The sequence below is a fragment of the Bubalus bubalis genome, chromosome 22 (genome assembly GCF_019923935.1).
Source record: "Bubalus bubalis isolate 160015118507 breed Murrah chromosome 22, NDDB_SH_1, whole genome shotgun sequence".
NCBI lineage: Eukaryota > Metazoa > Chordata > Mammalia > Artiodactyla > Bovidae > Bubalus > Bubalus bubalis.
In genome coordinates, this window is record NC_059178.1 from 53,564,915 (window position 1) to 53,579,960 (window position 15,046).

The 15,046-nt window shown below is 37.6% G+C and overlaps 1 protein-coding gene across 4 annotated transcripts in view; it reads left to right on the forward strand.

Annotated features, from left to right (window-relative positions):
• CCDC102B (coiled-coil domain containing 102B) overlaps positions 1–15,046 on the forward strand; it is a 271,385-nt gene that overhangs the window by 26,368 nt on the left and 229,971 nt on the right. For all 4 annotated transcript variants that reach the window (XM_044934449.2, XM_044934448.2, XM_025273735.3 and 1 more), the window contains exon 2: positions 14,268–14,874. In XM_044934449.2, the coding sequence (XP_044790384.2) occupies positions 14,284–14,874 (591 nt within the window). In that variant the 5' untranslated portion in view covers positions 14,268–14,283. The remainder of the gene's footprint in view (positions 1–14,267; positions 14,875–15,046) is intronic.

Sequence of the window (15,046 nt, forward strand, 5' to 3'; positions counted from 1 at the left end):
GTTCTTCACTATCTCCCAGAGTTTTCTCATTCATGTCCATTGAGTTGATAATTCTATCTAACCATCTCATCCTCTGCTGACCCCTTCTCCTTTTGCCTTCAATCTTTTCCAGCATCAAGGTCTTTTCTAATGAGTAGGCTCTTTGCATCAGGTGGCCAAAGTATTGGAGCTTCAGCTTCAGCAACAGTCTTTCCAATAAATATTCAGGGTTGATTTCCAAATGGGTACAAGCTAAATTGAGGAAATCTGAATAAGATCAATGAATTGTTTTGATTTCAATATCCTGGTTGGGACATTGCACATGGTTTTGGAAGATGTCATCAGTAGGTAAAATTAGTTCACAAGTACATGGGTTATCTTGGTATTGTTTCTTTAACTCTACATGAATTTACAATTATCTCAATAAAAATTCAACTATAAACAAAGTATATACCTTCCTTATTTTGCATTTTCTCTTGATTTCTTAGTTTTTCTGGCTCCAGAATGTAAAAGCAAATAACAAATAGAAGCCTCTCAACTAACATAGTCATTAATATTTATTACAAAGTCACATAATAAGGATTGACATTTTAATTGTAAAGTACAGATATTTCAAAATACTAGGCAATAAGGTTCAGTTTACTCAATATTAGAGTGGAAATCTCTCCTGTCTTTAGGGTATTTGAATTCCCTGTCTAACTTTCAAATGTTTTGTGTTATGGAAACCTCAAAAGTATTTTTAAAAAAATTCTTTTCCCTTAAGGTTTAGACTCATGAGTAATTTAAAGGAAATTCCATCCACATGTTATAATTTAATATGTTAGACTTCTTTTCTCTTTTCTTTATTATATTTGATGTCTGAGAACTCTCTTGAACTACTTCTTTCAAGGATCTTTTGGCAAGATTAGACTAAGTCAGAAACCAAAAATTTTCAATTTGGATTTCAACATACATTAATAATGTGTAGATTCTGTACCATGCCAAGAATTTTTCTCATTTTGAATCTAAATGCCATAAATAGAGAGTTGAAGATAAACAGTGGCATTGAAAAACATTGAAAACAATTCTGGTTAATGTTAATTCAGAGTCAGTAAATTTTCTTAATCTTAAATTGTACTTGACTTTTGAAATTTGTTAGTTTTCTTATTAATTCTTAAAATAATTTTGTGTCTTATCACTTACTATTTAACAGAAATGAATGTTCAGCAAACTATCTCAACTGCACATCTGCCTCTATTTAACCAGATCTGTCAAGTAATTTTTAAAAGTCTACTCTTTTCAAATAGGCCCTGCTCTTTTCTATCATAGCATAAACCGTGCTTAGTAAACATGTAGGATTTGGATGTAAAATATAATCTTAGTGTATATTAGTGATTATTAATTTATGGTCTTATAATGAACATTTACTGAGAGTTTGATAGTCTCTGCAGATACCTTATATTTTTTGAATCTGAAAAAGACTTTATAAGCATGTGAAATAAACCTTGGAAACAATAGTGAAACAGAAATTACTATCCAAAATATACTGAAAGTAACTATGATTTTCCCTTAAGTCTTTGCCCCTGTATAATTATAGCTAAAATATATTAAACAGAAAAGTGATCTGTCATGAAAGAATCATTTTCTCCAAGTACTGTTGACATTCCTAAATACACACAAAATTATAGTCCAAGCTCCTAAATACCACTATTAAAATCATGCACAAGGCAGTTAAAATATGTGCTTTCTGTATGTATAGATATGCAAAGGTACATTGTATATACATACATGTGTATACATACATGTATACGAACACATGTATATACATGAACACTCACATATATGGTATATATTTTTGGAGGTTGCTTGTAAAAGCACCTTAAGGGTATTGAGGCCTAAATACCTTAATTTTCTTCTTTTGAACAAGCAATTTAAAGCTATGTTGATGGAGGAAATCTGAGCTCCAAAAGATAATCTTGTTTTGAGACTTAGGCTGTGAGAACAGGGCTTGGAGTGTTCACGACCCAGCCTTCTTCTTCAAACAGTCCTCCTGGCATTTAGATCTTTCTGTTACAAGTAACGCAGAAAGTGATATTGGCTGCTGAGGTCTGTAGCCTTGTGGATGGTTCAATGGGTTGAAACTAAATTCTTCCCCAAAGCCCTAAGTCTTCTTAAATTAAGAGACAATGAGATCACACACTTTTGCTGTGGTGTTTGGGTCAGGTGCTGATATTTATCCTGAACGTTTGTGAAAGAAACTATTCAATATAATGGCAATAGTGCTGAACTTTGAGATGAAAGATCTCAATTAAGTCCTGTGTCTTAGACTTATCAGGTTTTTTGACATTGGTCAAGGCACTCATACCTGCTGAACAGAACTTCCATAAGCATCATGCAAAACATACATTAAAGGTGTTTTTAAAATCATTTTACTACATGTGTATATATATGTATAACATGTATACATGTGTGTATATATGTGTGTATATATATATATGTATATACACATAGCTTCAATGCCTTTAAAATTTTAAATGCTCAGTGCAGCACATATTGAAATCCAAGGATTTAGGGAAAAACATTCCACTCACAGGTTCAAAGGCAGGAATGAGCAAGGTCTCTTTAAGGATCAGGAAGAAGGTCAACTTAACCGGATCAAGAAGAGAAAGTGGTAGAAATTGAGGTTTGAGAGGGAGGCTGGAGCCAGATCATGTGAAACTGAGACTGTGATTAAATGTTTTCATTTATTCTAATTGTTACAAGGAGGCAATGGTAAGTTTTAATTAGAGAGTTATACATTTATACTTAAAATTTTTAAAGGATTCTTTGGCTGCTGCATACCAGCTGGATAAAGTATTAGCAGACATTTCAATAGTAGCAATGTTGAGAGAGGGGGTGATTGTTTTCACAAGACAGAGACAGCAAAGGTGGAGAGAAGTGCTTGGATCTAGGAAATAATTTGAAGGAACAAGACAATAGAACTTGCTGACAATGTGTGGGTCGGAGAGAAACTAGGATTTTGACTTGAGCTGTTGGATGGATGGTGGTGCCATTTACTGTGATGCTCGTGTGCATAAGTGCTAAGTCCCTTCAGTCGCGTCCTACTCTTCGCGACCCCACACACTCTCGCCCACCAGACTTCTCTGTCCAAGGGATTCTCCAGACAAGAATACTGGGGTAGATTGCCATGCCCTCCTCCAAGGCATCTTCCTGACCTAGAGTTTGAAGCTGTGTCTCCTGTGACTCTTGCATTACTGGCAGATTCTTTCCCTCGGAGCCACCAGGCAGGCCCTACTGTGATGTTAATAATGGGAAAACCCCCAAATTTGCAGAGGGCTGGGGCTCAAAAGTCCAGTTTGGTCAATGTTAAGGTTGAGATAGAGATTCCAATTAGACATCAAGTGGAGATATAGAGAAAATTTTGCACTGCATTAGTCTAGAGCTCAGGTGAAATGGAGCGATTAGAGTTAGGAATTTGAGGGTCAATGGCAAAGGTGTTCTCTTTAGTGTCATCAAGCTTTGACTCTCCACTATGTAGGGAGGAGCAGCAGCTGCTGCTGCTGCTAAGTCGCTTCAGTCGTGTCCGACTCTGTGCGACCCCAAAGGCGCAACCCACCAGGCTCCCTGTCCCTGGGATTCTCCAGGCAAGAACACTGGAGTGGGTTAGGGAGGAGCAGCAGGGAGAAACAAAGGAGAACAAGTGGGAGGAAGTGCTGAATAATCAGAAGAAGGTGGTGATAAGGAGAACAAAAGACACATGTGTTTAAAAAGCAAGGAATTTTCAATTGTTTTGAAAGTTACTGAAGTCCCATAAGGCAAAGGAAAAGATGAGTGTCTGACTTGGCAATTGTGGTCTCGACAAGTGGGATTTCTATGGAGTAGTGTGTACAGATTTCCAGTTGAAATGGGTAGATGAGAAAATGGGATGTGAGGAAATGAAGAGTGGAAACAAACACATGTGATAATTGTCTCTTTGGTCCTCGGGATAGAGAAATAGGACACTTACTTGGTGAGGAAGGTGGTAAGGATGCAATTGGTGTGTGAAAGGGAATGACCCAACAGGGATGGAAATTTTTAGCTAGAGAGATTTATTTCAGGCTTCTGAACGTTAGAAATGTAAGATAATAAGTTTGTGTTGTTTTTCAGGCATTAAGTTTGTGGTAATTTGCTACAGGAGCAACAGAAAACTAATATACCCCCTTTGTTGTTGTTATTTAGTTGGTAAGTCATATTCGACTCTTTTGCGATGCTATGGAGACTGTAGCCTGCAAGGCTCCTCCCTTGCCTGGGATTTCCCAGGCAAGAGTACTAAAGTGGGTTGTCTTTTCCTTCTCCAGGTGCTCTTCCTGAGCCAGGGATCAAATCTGTGTTTCCTGCATTGGCAGATGGATTCTTTACCACTGAGTCACCTAAGAAGCCCCCAATATACCACCTTTACTGAGAGAGTCATTTCCTAGGCAGGTTGATAGGGAGTCTAGGGGTCCCCAAGGAGAGAGGGGTCTGGAATTCTCAAGGAGGAAGAAAGGACAAACTTTTTTTCTTTCTCCACATTCCTTAGGATTATATAACAATAATGTATCCTGCCTAAGGACAGTCTCTGGATTAAACCTTCTATTATCTTAAAATGTAAATTATGGGAGTAGACCTGGTCTTTACAAGGATGTATCTTTCCTGAGAACAGTGTTATCTTAAAATGTAAATTATGGGAGTAGGTCTGATGAGGTCTTTACAACCTCCAGACATTCTTTGGATTATATAACTTCATTGTTAACACTAGCAAGCGGGTACTCTTTCTGCCCCCTTCTGATGCCTATGTCAGAAGCTTTCTCTATCTCCTTTATACTTTAATAAATCTTTATTACACAAAAGCTCTGAGTGATCAAGCCTCGTCTCTGGCCCCGGATTGAATTCTTCTCCTCCGTGGGGCCAAGAATCCCGGTGTCTTCGCGTGATTCAACAACAACCTTTCATTTACTATGGTAGTTATTTGCAGAATTGTCTACTACCCCTTAGCTGAACTTAAGTGTATTTTATTTGACTTCCCTGGTGCCTCAGTCAGTAAAGCATCTGCTTACAATGTGGGAGACCCAGGTTCAATCCTTGGGTTGGGAAGATCCTCTGGAGAAGGAAATGGCAACCCACTCCAGTACTCTTGCCGGGAAAATCCCGTGGACGGAGGAGCCTGGTGGGCTACAGACCATGGGGTCACAAAGAGTCAGACATGACTGAGCAACTAAACTTTCTTTCTACATTTTATCATGGCACTGTCTAATAATTATACTGAATAAATAAATTGTTCCCAGTCGTGTCCTACTCTTTGTGGCCCCATGGACTGTAGCCCACTGGACTTCTCTGCCCATGGAATTTTCCATACAAGAATACTGGAGTGGGGTGCCATTTCCTCCTCCAGAGGATCTTCCTGATGCAGGGATCGAACCCGCGTGTCTTGTGTGTCCTGCTTGTACACTGGCAGGTGGATTCTTTACTACTAGTGCCACCTGGGAAGCCTAAAATTAAAACTAAGTTCTGTATTTAAAATATTGTTTTACTTGACCATCAAGGCAAAGATGGCAATATTTGTCAACCTTTGACAACTTCTTAGGGGGTAATTTTGACACTTCTGAAGATTGCTGTGGCAAATATTTTGGGTACGAAGTCCTCATTAGCTCTTACAAAGAGTTACTGGAAATTCAAGGGCTGACAAGTTACCTTTTGAACTCTAGGGGGTGTGGGTTCCTTAAGTCTGGTCTTTCTCTTGTCCAGAATAAAACTGAATCTTGTCCCATCTCTCCTGTATGCTCCCTATAGCATAAGAAGAATCCATAGTATTGTGATTTCCTTGAGTTGGACTTTATAAGACTTTTTGTTTGAACATTCAAAAGGGCGAATTTTAATCTCTGCCACCAATATGGTCATAGATCGTCACACTGAAAATTAAATTCTAGATCATGTTTAAGAAATAGAGCCTCACGAACAATATCATGCAAGCCTTTGTGTGAATATTGTTTTGCTTTAGTAAGAACTGTGTGCGTGTATGCTCGGTCACTTCAGTCGGGTCCGACTCTGTGACCTTATGGACTATAGCCTGCCAAGCTTCTCTCTCCATGGATCCTCCAGGTAAGAATACTGGAGTGGGTTGCCATGCCCTCCTCCAGGGGCTCTTTCCAACCCAGGGATTGAACCAGCATCTACTGCATTTCCTGCATTGCAGGTGGATTCTTTACCACTAAGCCACCCAGGAAGCCTAGGGTGAATGAAACAAAGTATTTGGGAATATCATATATAGATAAAGCTCACAAATATGCAGATACATTAGGACATTTCTGCTTCTGATTTCAATTTTTCCTCTTGGCTTTTTGAAGTGATATTTTAGTCAATTTGGATTATTAATGTAAAGAATATACTGTTGGGAAAATTGAACAGGGGTCACAAAGAGTTGGGCATGACTGAGTGATGAACAGACAAAGAATAAATATTTTTATTAAAAATTTTTATAACTGCATTTCAAAAGTAAATATGACAGCCATTTGGGTTGTATTCTCCAAATTTCATTTTTAAGCCTGTGAAAACTTGCTGGTCAGCTGATGCAGAGCAATTTGGCAGCAACACACATTCCATCAAATGGGTGTGAGAAAATGCTGAATCTTACTGACATGAGAAGACCTTTCTCTTGTTCACGACAAAGTGGTAACCAGATCCATGAAGAATTTCTGACTTAGCCACACACATTCTTTAAGAGCAAATGGGAATGACATAAATGGCTTAGGAATTTTGCTTAGGAAATGCATAGCAAAATTGGGATGGTTTGTGGTCTTATTCACCACAAAATGAACATAAATAATGGAAAATATTGATGAATTCTATGTTAAAGGAAATTTAACAATTTAGATTATTAAAACAATTTTAACAAAGGAATAGCTTTTAAATAAAGAACAAACAGGAAAAAAAAAAACAAAAAAACAACAGGAAGTCATAGGTCCTCCCAGTACCACTTGGCTTGTCATGAAACTGATAGGAGTTATTTCATTGGTTCATTTGCTCTCACGTTATGACTTAATAATTAGAATTTTGAGTTGTTGGGCATATGCTCTTCTGGATTTTATTTTAATTTTATAACTAATATTTATAGACACAGCTTTATAGTCCTCTACACTATTTAATGTCTATGAAGTTACACAAAATGGTATAAACATTGTTGCTGTTGTTCAGTTGCTTAGTTGTGTCCAACTCTTTGCAATTCCATGGAAGGCAGCACGCCAGGCTTTCCCGCCCTTCACTGGGCAGGAGGCCCTGGAGTTTGCTCAAACTCATGCCCACCGCAAAGTAAATTCCAGATTCAGTGCCACCTGCTCACTTTTAGAAGGTGGTAGTATCTTTGACATGACCAGGTTTTTGCTGTTCTTTCCAATAAAATGTGCATCCTGTTAGCCACCTGGAGACATCTGGATATTGTGGCAAGATTATTCTTACATGAAAATAAATTCGACTGGGCTCTCTAGCTCTACTGCAGCTAATACTAATTTCAGTTTTTGGCTCAAAATCTCAACGGATATTTTGGCTTATTTAGTTGGCACTATTAAATTGGATTAGATTACATGAGAAAATTGGGGTAGTTTGTGGTTTCCTTCACTGAAACCTTGAAATAAGCGTAAATACTAAAAAATGCTAAGGAATTCAACAAGTGTCAGGCTTCCATACAAATAAATAGTAAGTAGCATAGATTTTATATGTATTGTTAGAAGAAATATACTTAAGCTATAAGCTCAAATCTTAGATAAAGTATCTTTCTATCTTAATATTTGTTTACAGGTGAGACATTTCATAAATATTTTAAACCAGAACTTTCTTGAACCTGATTGATGTCCCCGGTACTACAGAAGAGTAGTTAAATTATGCTCTATCCTCCAAGAAATTCTAAATTATCTGAACCTAAATTTGTGCTTGGCAGGCAGACCACTATAAAAACTTCTAGGTGATCAGCCTGCCAAACCCCAGAAATTTTATTTTTCCAAGACTCATTACAAATGATACCTTGGTACTTTATAAAGTGGATTGTGGATTTTGGATCTTTCTTTATGTCTACAATCACATTCCAAAGAAGTAAGATTGATAAGTTTACCTGTGACCCAAAAGGTTATCTTTTAATGTGTAACAGTAATTCTTTTTTTAGCCTCTAAAAATGTGGAAAACACTGATATTGTCTGGAAATGGTAACAATAATATCAAGATGCTATGTGGAGAGATTATTCTGAAATAATTTATTATTTAAGAAATTAGGTTAATTTTTTATCATGGAGCATTATTTTAGAAACATTATTTTCCTCTAATAATTTTTCCTGAAAACCTAAAGAAAAAACATCTCATTGATATAAAACAGTGATACATGGCTTCAACAATTCTAAGGAATAGTAAGAAGTTAGATAGGAAGCAATGAATAGTTGGCTAAGAAAAGACAGGGCTTATCACATGAGTTCCAATTCTTTAAAATAAAGATGATTTCTATTTTATCAGATAATGAAATTTAAATTCAATAATGACTTTTGGAGAACATATATATATATATATGTTTTTAAATGTTTACATTTGTGCTTATTTTATGCTATACTGATTTTAGAAAATAAAGTAAGCTTTATAGGCAATCTGTACATATTTATTTTATATTATTTAGTTGCCTTTTTGTGCAAGTATTTCCTGCTTCTATATGATTCTAAAATCTTGAATTCACATCAACAAACGTAGAGTATAACTGTCTGTATAATTTGACACTGTGTATGGATTTTTTAAAAATATTGTGGGCAACACTTGATCTATATTGACGTGATGTTATATTGTCATTCACTGTAATTATTTCATTTATCTCACTATCACAACTGCAATCTTCACATTTAATATTTAGTGTTCTCTTGCAAAACACTCCTAAAAATATATTGTATTTTTCTGCTTTGACCTGTACAAATTGCATAGGTTTTCGTGCTAATCATTTGTACATGTTTAATAGGCCACATTTTATAGTGCAATATGATGTTTTACTTTCCTGAATATTAAAAACTGGTTCTTCTTTTTCTCTTTTTATCACAGTGAATGGCATCATGTATATAGCAACAAATGTTCCTTAGCATTATCTTTAGTATCTGAATCAATCTATTTTCTCCTTGCTTATGGCTTTTGTTAACATTATCTCATGTACATTAGAGATCCTATACTTCTTAGGAAAAAAAAAAAAACCCAAGACAGGTTTCATTTAGAATTCATTTCCTATAGGTTAATGGAAAGCAATAAGTATAAACAATAAAACAAAAATCTCTTTGGATGTGGTTTTGTTCTGCTCTGATAAAGTAACTTCTGCCAAAAATGCTTTTATTTCTGGTCAACCTCATTCTTCTGATAACATAAGACATTGTATGAGAGAGACTTTTTTCAGTATGTAGGTGTGTGTTAAATCACAATACACTGCTTATTTCTTTCAAAGAGAGTTAAAATTTGTGATGGTTAGCTTGATTGGTTGGTGTTGGTAATTAGCAAGATCCCAAGATGGCAGAAGACATGTCAGTATCACAGAGGAGGCCAAAGGGAGGACCTCAGATGTAGGGCCTCAAGGGATGGGAGAGAGGCAAGCATAGGCCCATGAGCTGCTAGTTGAGGGATGGGGTGGTGGGCATGTGGGGAGAGGGGACTGGGCTCCTGCCTAGCAATTGGGCTCCACAGAGGAGATCACTGAGGCGAGGTTTGTGCAAGGAACAGACACACGAGGGTGGCCGAAGCACAGAGCAGTGGACAAGGCCAGACCTTGCAGCTCCTTTAAGCAATGAGGAGGAGAATGAATTCACTCGAAACACAACATAAGGATCAGCTGACTACTTGTAGGATGGTTTAATGGGAGCTATCTGAACATAAAAATATCCAGAATGGAACTCTGCCCAACGTGTTTATGAATTAACCTAAAAGAGGATCTCACCAGAGTGGATATGGAAAGGCATTGGCCCTGGATTCAAAATTCCTTAATTCCCCAAATGCACTGACCTCTTCTCTTTTTATCTTTCATTTTTCTTTAATTTTTTCCTTAATAAAGTATAGCTGATTTATAATATTGAGTTAGTTTTAGGTACACAGCAAAGTGATTTAGTTATATGTATAGAAGTGAAGTCACTCAGTCATGTCCGAGTCTTTGCGACCCCATGGACTGTAGCCTACAGGGCTCCTCCATCTATGGGATTTTCCAGGCAAGAATACTGGAGTGGGTTGCCATTTCCTTCTCCAGGGGAACTTCCTGACCCAGGGATAGAACCCGGGTCTCCCGCATTGTAGGCAGACGCTTTACCATCTGAGCCACAAGGGAAGCAGTTATGTGTATACGCATGTATTTTTTCAGATTATTTTCCTCTATACATTGTTATAAAATATTCAATATTGTTCCCTGTGTTATACAGTAAGTTTTGGTTGTTTATCTGTTTTATGTATAGTAGTTTGTATTGCTAATCCCATACTCCTAATTTATTTCTCCCCAGCTCTCTTTTCACTTGGATAACCATACGTTTTTCTGTGGGTTGACTCCGGAGTGTCTGACTTGGACTGGGACCAAGTCTGACCTGCATCAGGACCCTCAGCCCTAGTTTCTTCATATCTGGGATAGAGATAATTATAGTACTGAACATTTCACTGAATAATATTCATGTTATAAAAATTGAGATTATACCTCCTTATTCCATGATATTCAGACCTTTTTTATAAATCACACATTTATCTGTTGCTATCCCTAATCTTTAAGCACAGCTTTTTGCCTGCAGTGTGGGAGATCTGGGTTCGATCCCTGGGTTGGGAAGATCCCTTGGAGAAGAGAAGGCTACCCACTCCAGTATTCTGGCCTGGAGACTCCCATGGACTACAGTCCATGGACTCACAAAGAGTCAGACACAACTGAGTGACTTTCACTTTCACTTTTCTCTTTTGAAAGAGAGGGAAGGAGAGGATTTGCTTGGCAGTCCAGTGGTTAAGGCCCCTTGCTTCCAGTACTAGGGTCATGGGTTTGATCCATGGTGGGGGAACTAAGATCCTGAATGCTGCACAATGTGGCCAATTATTTTTGTTTTAAACTAAACCAAAATAGAGGAAAGAAACTGAAAAAATTAAATAGTACAACTGTCCATGGTGACATATGAGTGACTTGTGTAGCACTGAGAATAACAGTCACCTTGCCTGGGCTAGCCAATCGGTATGCAGTTTCCCATTTAGTAGTCATAAGAACTCAACAAGGCACATGATAATTCTGTTTTCCTTTACAAATAAGGATATGAGTCAAAGGCAATTTGTGATTTGTACACGATCACCTACCTAGAAAATGACAGTCAGAACTCGCACCAATAGACTCTGGAGTCCAATGTCTCATACATAAAACTCCTCGTGGGCAAGAAATAATGCATTTAGTAATATAGTCTATACATTGTGGACCCATCAAATTTTATTAATATGGCTATATACTGCATTCAAAACTACTTGCAGTAATAATGGCAGCCTGATATTTTTAAAAACAGCTTTATTGAGGTGTCACTGGTATAAAATACTGCATGTATTTACTGTAAACAATTTGATGAGCTTGGCCCTATGTGTGCACTCATGAAAGCATCATTTTCAAGATAATAAACATGCCCATCACCTCCAAGAGTTTCCTGGTGCTCCCCACTCCTTTTTTTGTGTGTGTGTGTGTGTTAAAAACTATGCAAAAATCAATATAAGAAACCAGATTCAAAAGCATTAGAATATTTTCCCATATATCAAAGGCTCTGTGCTACAAACACTGACACATGCTTTCATAGTCATCTGAAATAAAACGTGAACATTAGGTACAAATGTATAGAGAAAAATGAATGCTTTAATAAATACGCATAAGGATTACATATCTCCACTTAAACTTGCTTGAGAAACACTTTAGGATAGGAAATATTGTTCAAGTTGAAGGGCTGAATAATTAAATCCCACTCAATTTTGTTTAGTCAGATGTGAAAAAATACATAGTTAACTGACAGGTAAGATCTCCATGTACCAGAATCCAATTATCAAGTCATCAAAAAACGAGTGAGATAAAAGTTAATGAGACATTTTAAGGACATTACAATTTTATGATACTGATTTATTTTTTTAAATAGTATGGTTAAATTTAATATGTTGAAATAAATTTTCTGTCTTCATTTGGAAATTTCTACCAAAAGAAATATAGCATTAAATATTTATATGTATAAATATATATATGTACAGATACCAAGGTGGTTCAGTGGTAAAGAATCCACCTGCCAATGCAGGAGAAACAGGACACAGTCTCAGGGTCAGGAAGATCCCCTGGAGAGGGAAACGGGAACCCACTCCAGTATTCTTGCCTGGAGAATCAGAGCAGCCTGGCGGGCTACAGTCCATGGTGTTGCAAAGAATCAGACACAACTGAGTGAGTGAGCATGGCACAGTACATGCTTGTAATTAAGAGTTCTTTTTTTTTTTTTTTTTAATATTGGTCTTGGTTTACTAAAGGTCCAAGAAACCTGGTCAGTTATATTACCATTGCCTCTGAATTACAGTGAATGAAAGGAGCATTTACTCCAAGTCAGCACTAATTCAAATAGGATTGGACATATACTAATGCTAACAAAAATAATTACCATGAATCTATATTATTATCATAAATACTATAATAAGGAGTGAATTGGTTTGGCATCTTTACAGAATACTTATTAAAATGTGTGTTTTTTTTTTTTACTACAACTGAAAGTAATATGCATTTAATATTATATCGTCTGTTTTTTCCAGTGAATCAAAGCTTATTTTGTAACTTAATTGAGATAATGAAACCCCTTCAGTTGATTAAATAGATGGTTCATAAAAAGGCAGTTTATGATCTGTAACTATATAAAAGGAAATGAAAAAGGGAGTAACTAATGTCATGAATATGAAATGTTATCTAAGATTATTTACACCAGAAAAATCTTTGATAATAAAAATGGGTAATCTTATACAAACACAGAACTTTATGAGTTTGTAAATTAACCTGCATGTTCTGAGCATTTATTTTAAAGAAAACGTTCCACTTGCTAAATCCTCAATGTGGCTATGTTGCTATATTGAATAAGGTAATGGGTGTACATACTGATAAGAAAGGTTTGCATTTACCAATTTGTCTTTGCTATTTATACTTGAAACTATTTTTAATTCCCTTTTAAAGCTTTGAAATTGCTGAGACTGTGTTCAGTGTCATCTGTGAAGCCTCTAAATTTCTGGAGAACAGTCCATCATTTCTTTAGCAGTGTTCCTTAGAGGACCCTGTAAACACCCTAGGAAGATAACGTTGATTTGACACATAATGTAATACTAAATCTGATTAAAAATATTTTTATGGGCATATTATGTATTGTAAATTTAGACTATAAAGTCTTTAAGGACAAAGACTACATCTTACTCATAATATTTTCTTTTTTGAACTTCTAATGATATGAGCCATGGTAGGAAATTAATTCATGTATCAGTTAGACGTCATTATGACTGCAAGTAACAGAAAACTCATCATAGCTTAAATAAATACGGGTAATCGTTCTCACAGAGCAAGGAGACTAGAGGCATGGCTTCTATGCTCCACGCTGCAGCACCATCATTACATCGGGTACTTTCTCTCCTGGTCCACCATTTTTAACATTACAGGACAGCTTTTACACTTGCTCTCTTTCTAGATCATGACTTTGTTCAGGTAGGAAGAAGGCAGAAGGAAAGCGTTCTCATTCTCACATTTTCACATTTTTCTAGCAGATTTCCCCTCACATCTCATCAGCCAGAGCCAAGTCATAATATGTTGCTTTAAGAGTTAAATAGGTGTCTGTTATGGAAGACTTAGACCACTCATGATTTAGCCCCTCCTGGGATGAAATAGGGTTTTACCCTTCCAGAGATCAATAGCTTCTGCCTTCTACTTGAACAAATCGTGCTTTAGTTAGCAGGGAATAGGGGACCATTGAGCAGTTAATGGACAATGTGTATTGCAATAAATATTACCTGAAAAGGACCGGATTTGTTAAAATGAATTATTCATGTCCCACGCTAGCCCCAATTGGGTCTCTGCGTATTTATTTGTATTTGTTCGGCAAAATAAAATGGGAGCAATTTCTGTTTCTTTGAGGATAATTACGAACGCACGAATTCCTCTATATTTTTAGTTACAGAGAAGGAAAAACATGCAGTATTGAAAAGATGCCTTGTTTCCGTCAACTTTAGGTAGGTCTTGCTCTTATCATTGCAGAGGAAATTCAAATGCAATTATGTTCTCTGTCTTTTCTTAGGCCTGAAAAGATAAACATGAATTTAGATTCCATTCATCGGTTAATCGAGGAAACACACATCTTCGGAATGCAGCAGTCGAGCGTTAGATCACCGGGCGACCTGGCGGCACCTGCCCCGGCCCGCGGGGACCCCGGCAGCTCCTGTCCATCTCCTCTCGGGCCGCAGTCTCCTGCCGCCCGCAGTGGTCGTGCTCCCTCCTGGAGTACCAGCGAGTGGGATATCCGTGCTGAGCTTCGCCTGCGGGAGCTGGAGGAAGTCAAGGCCCGCGCCGCTCAGATGGAGAAGACCATGCGGTGGTGGTCGGACTGCACCGCTAACTGGCGAGAAAAGTGGAGTAAAGTTCGAGCTGAAAGGAACAGCGCCAGGGAGGAAGGCAGGCAACTCAGAATCAAGTTAGACATGGCTGTGAAGGAGTTGAGTGCTCTGAAAAAGAAGCAGCCTTTGCCGCATCTGGTGGAGGCCACCCAGGACCGGAAGCTTCCTGGTTTCCCCGAAGTGGCCCGTGCACAGAGAGACCCATTGCAAATTGGTTCCAAAACGTGTGAGTCCATCAGAGAGTGTTTGGGAAAAAGAGAATTTCCCACCAAGGAGAACGCAAATAGTAAGGTCAGGAGAAGAATCCAGAGATTGTGTGCATATGTGAATGCTATGTCTACTCACAAGGAGGGGTGGGAAGGTAGCAAAGCCAGTGGTGACTGGATTTGTTGTTTAGGCTGGTAGAACAAAGGACCACAGACTGGGTTGCCGGGGTCCAGCCCCGGCTGATCCAGGGTCTTCG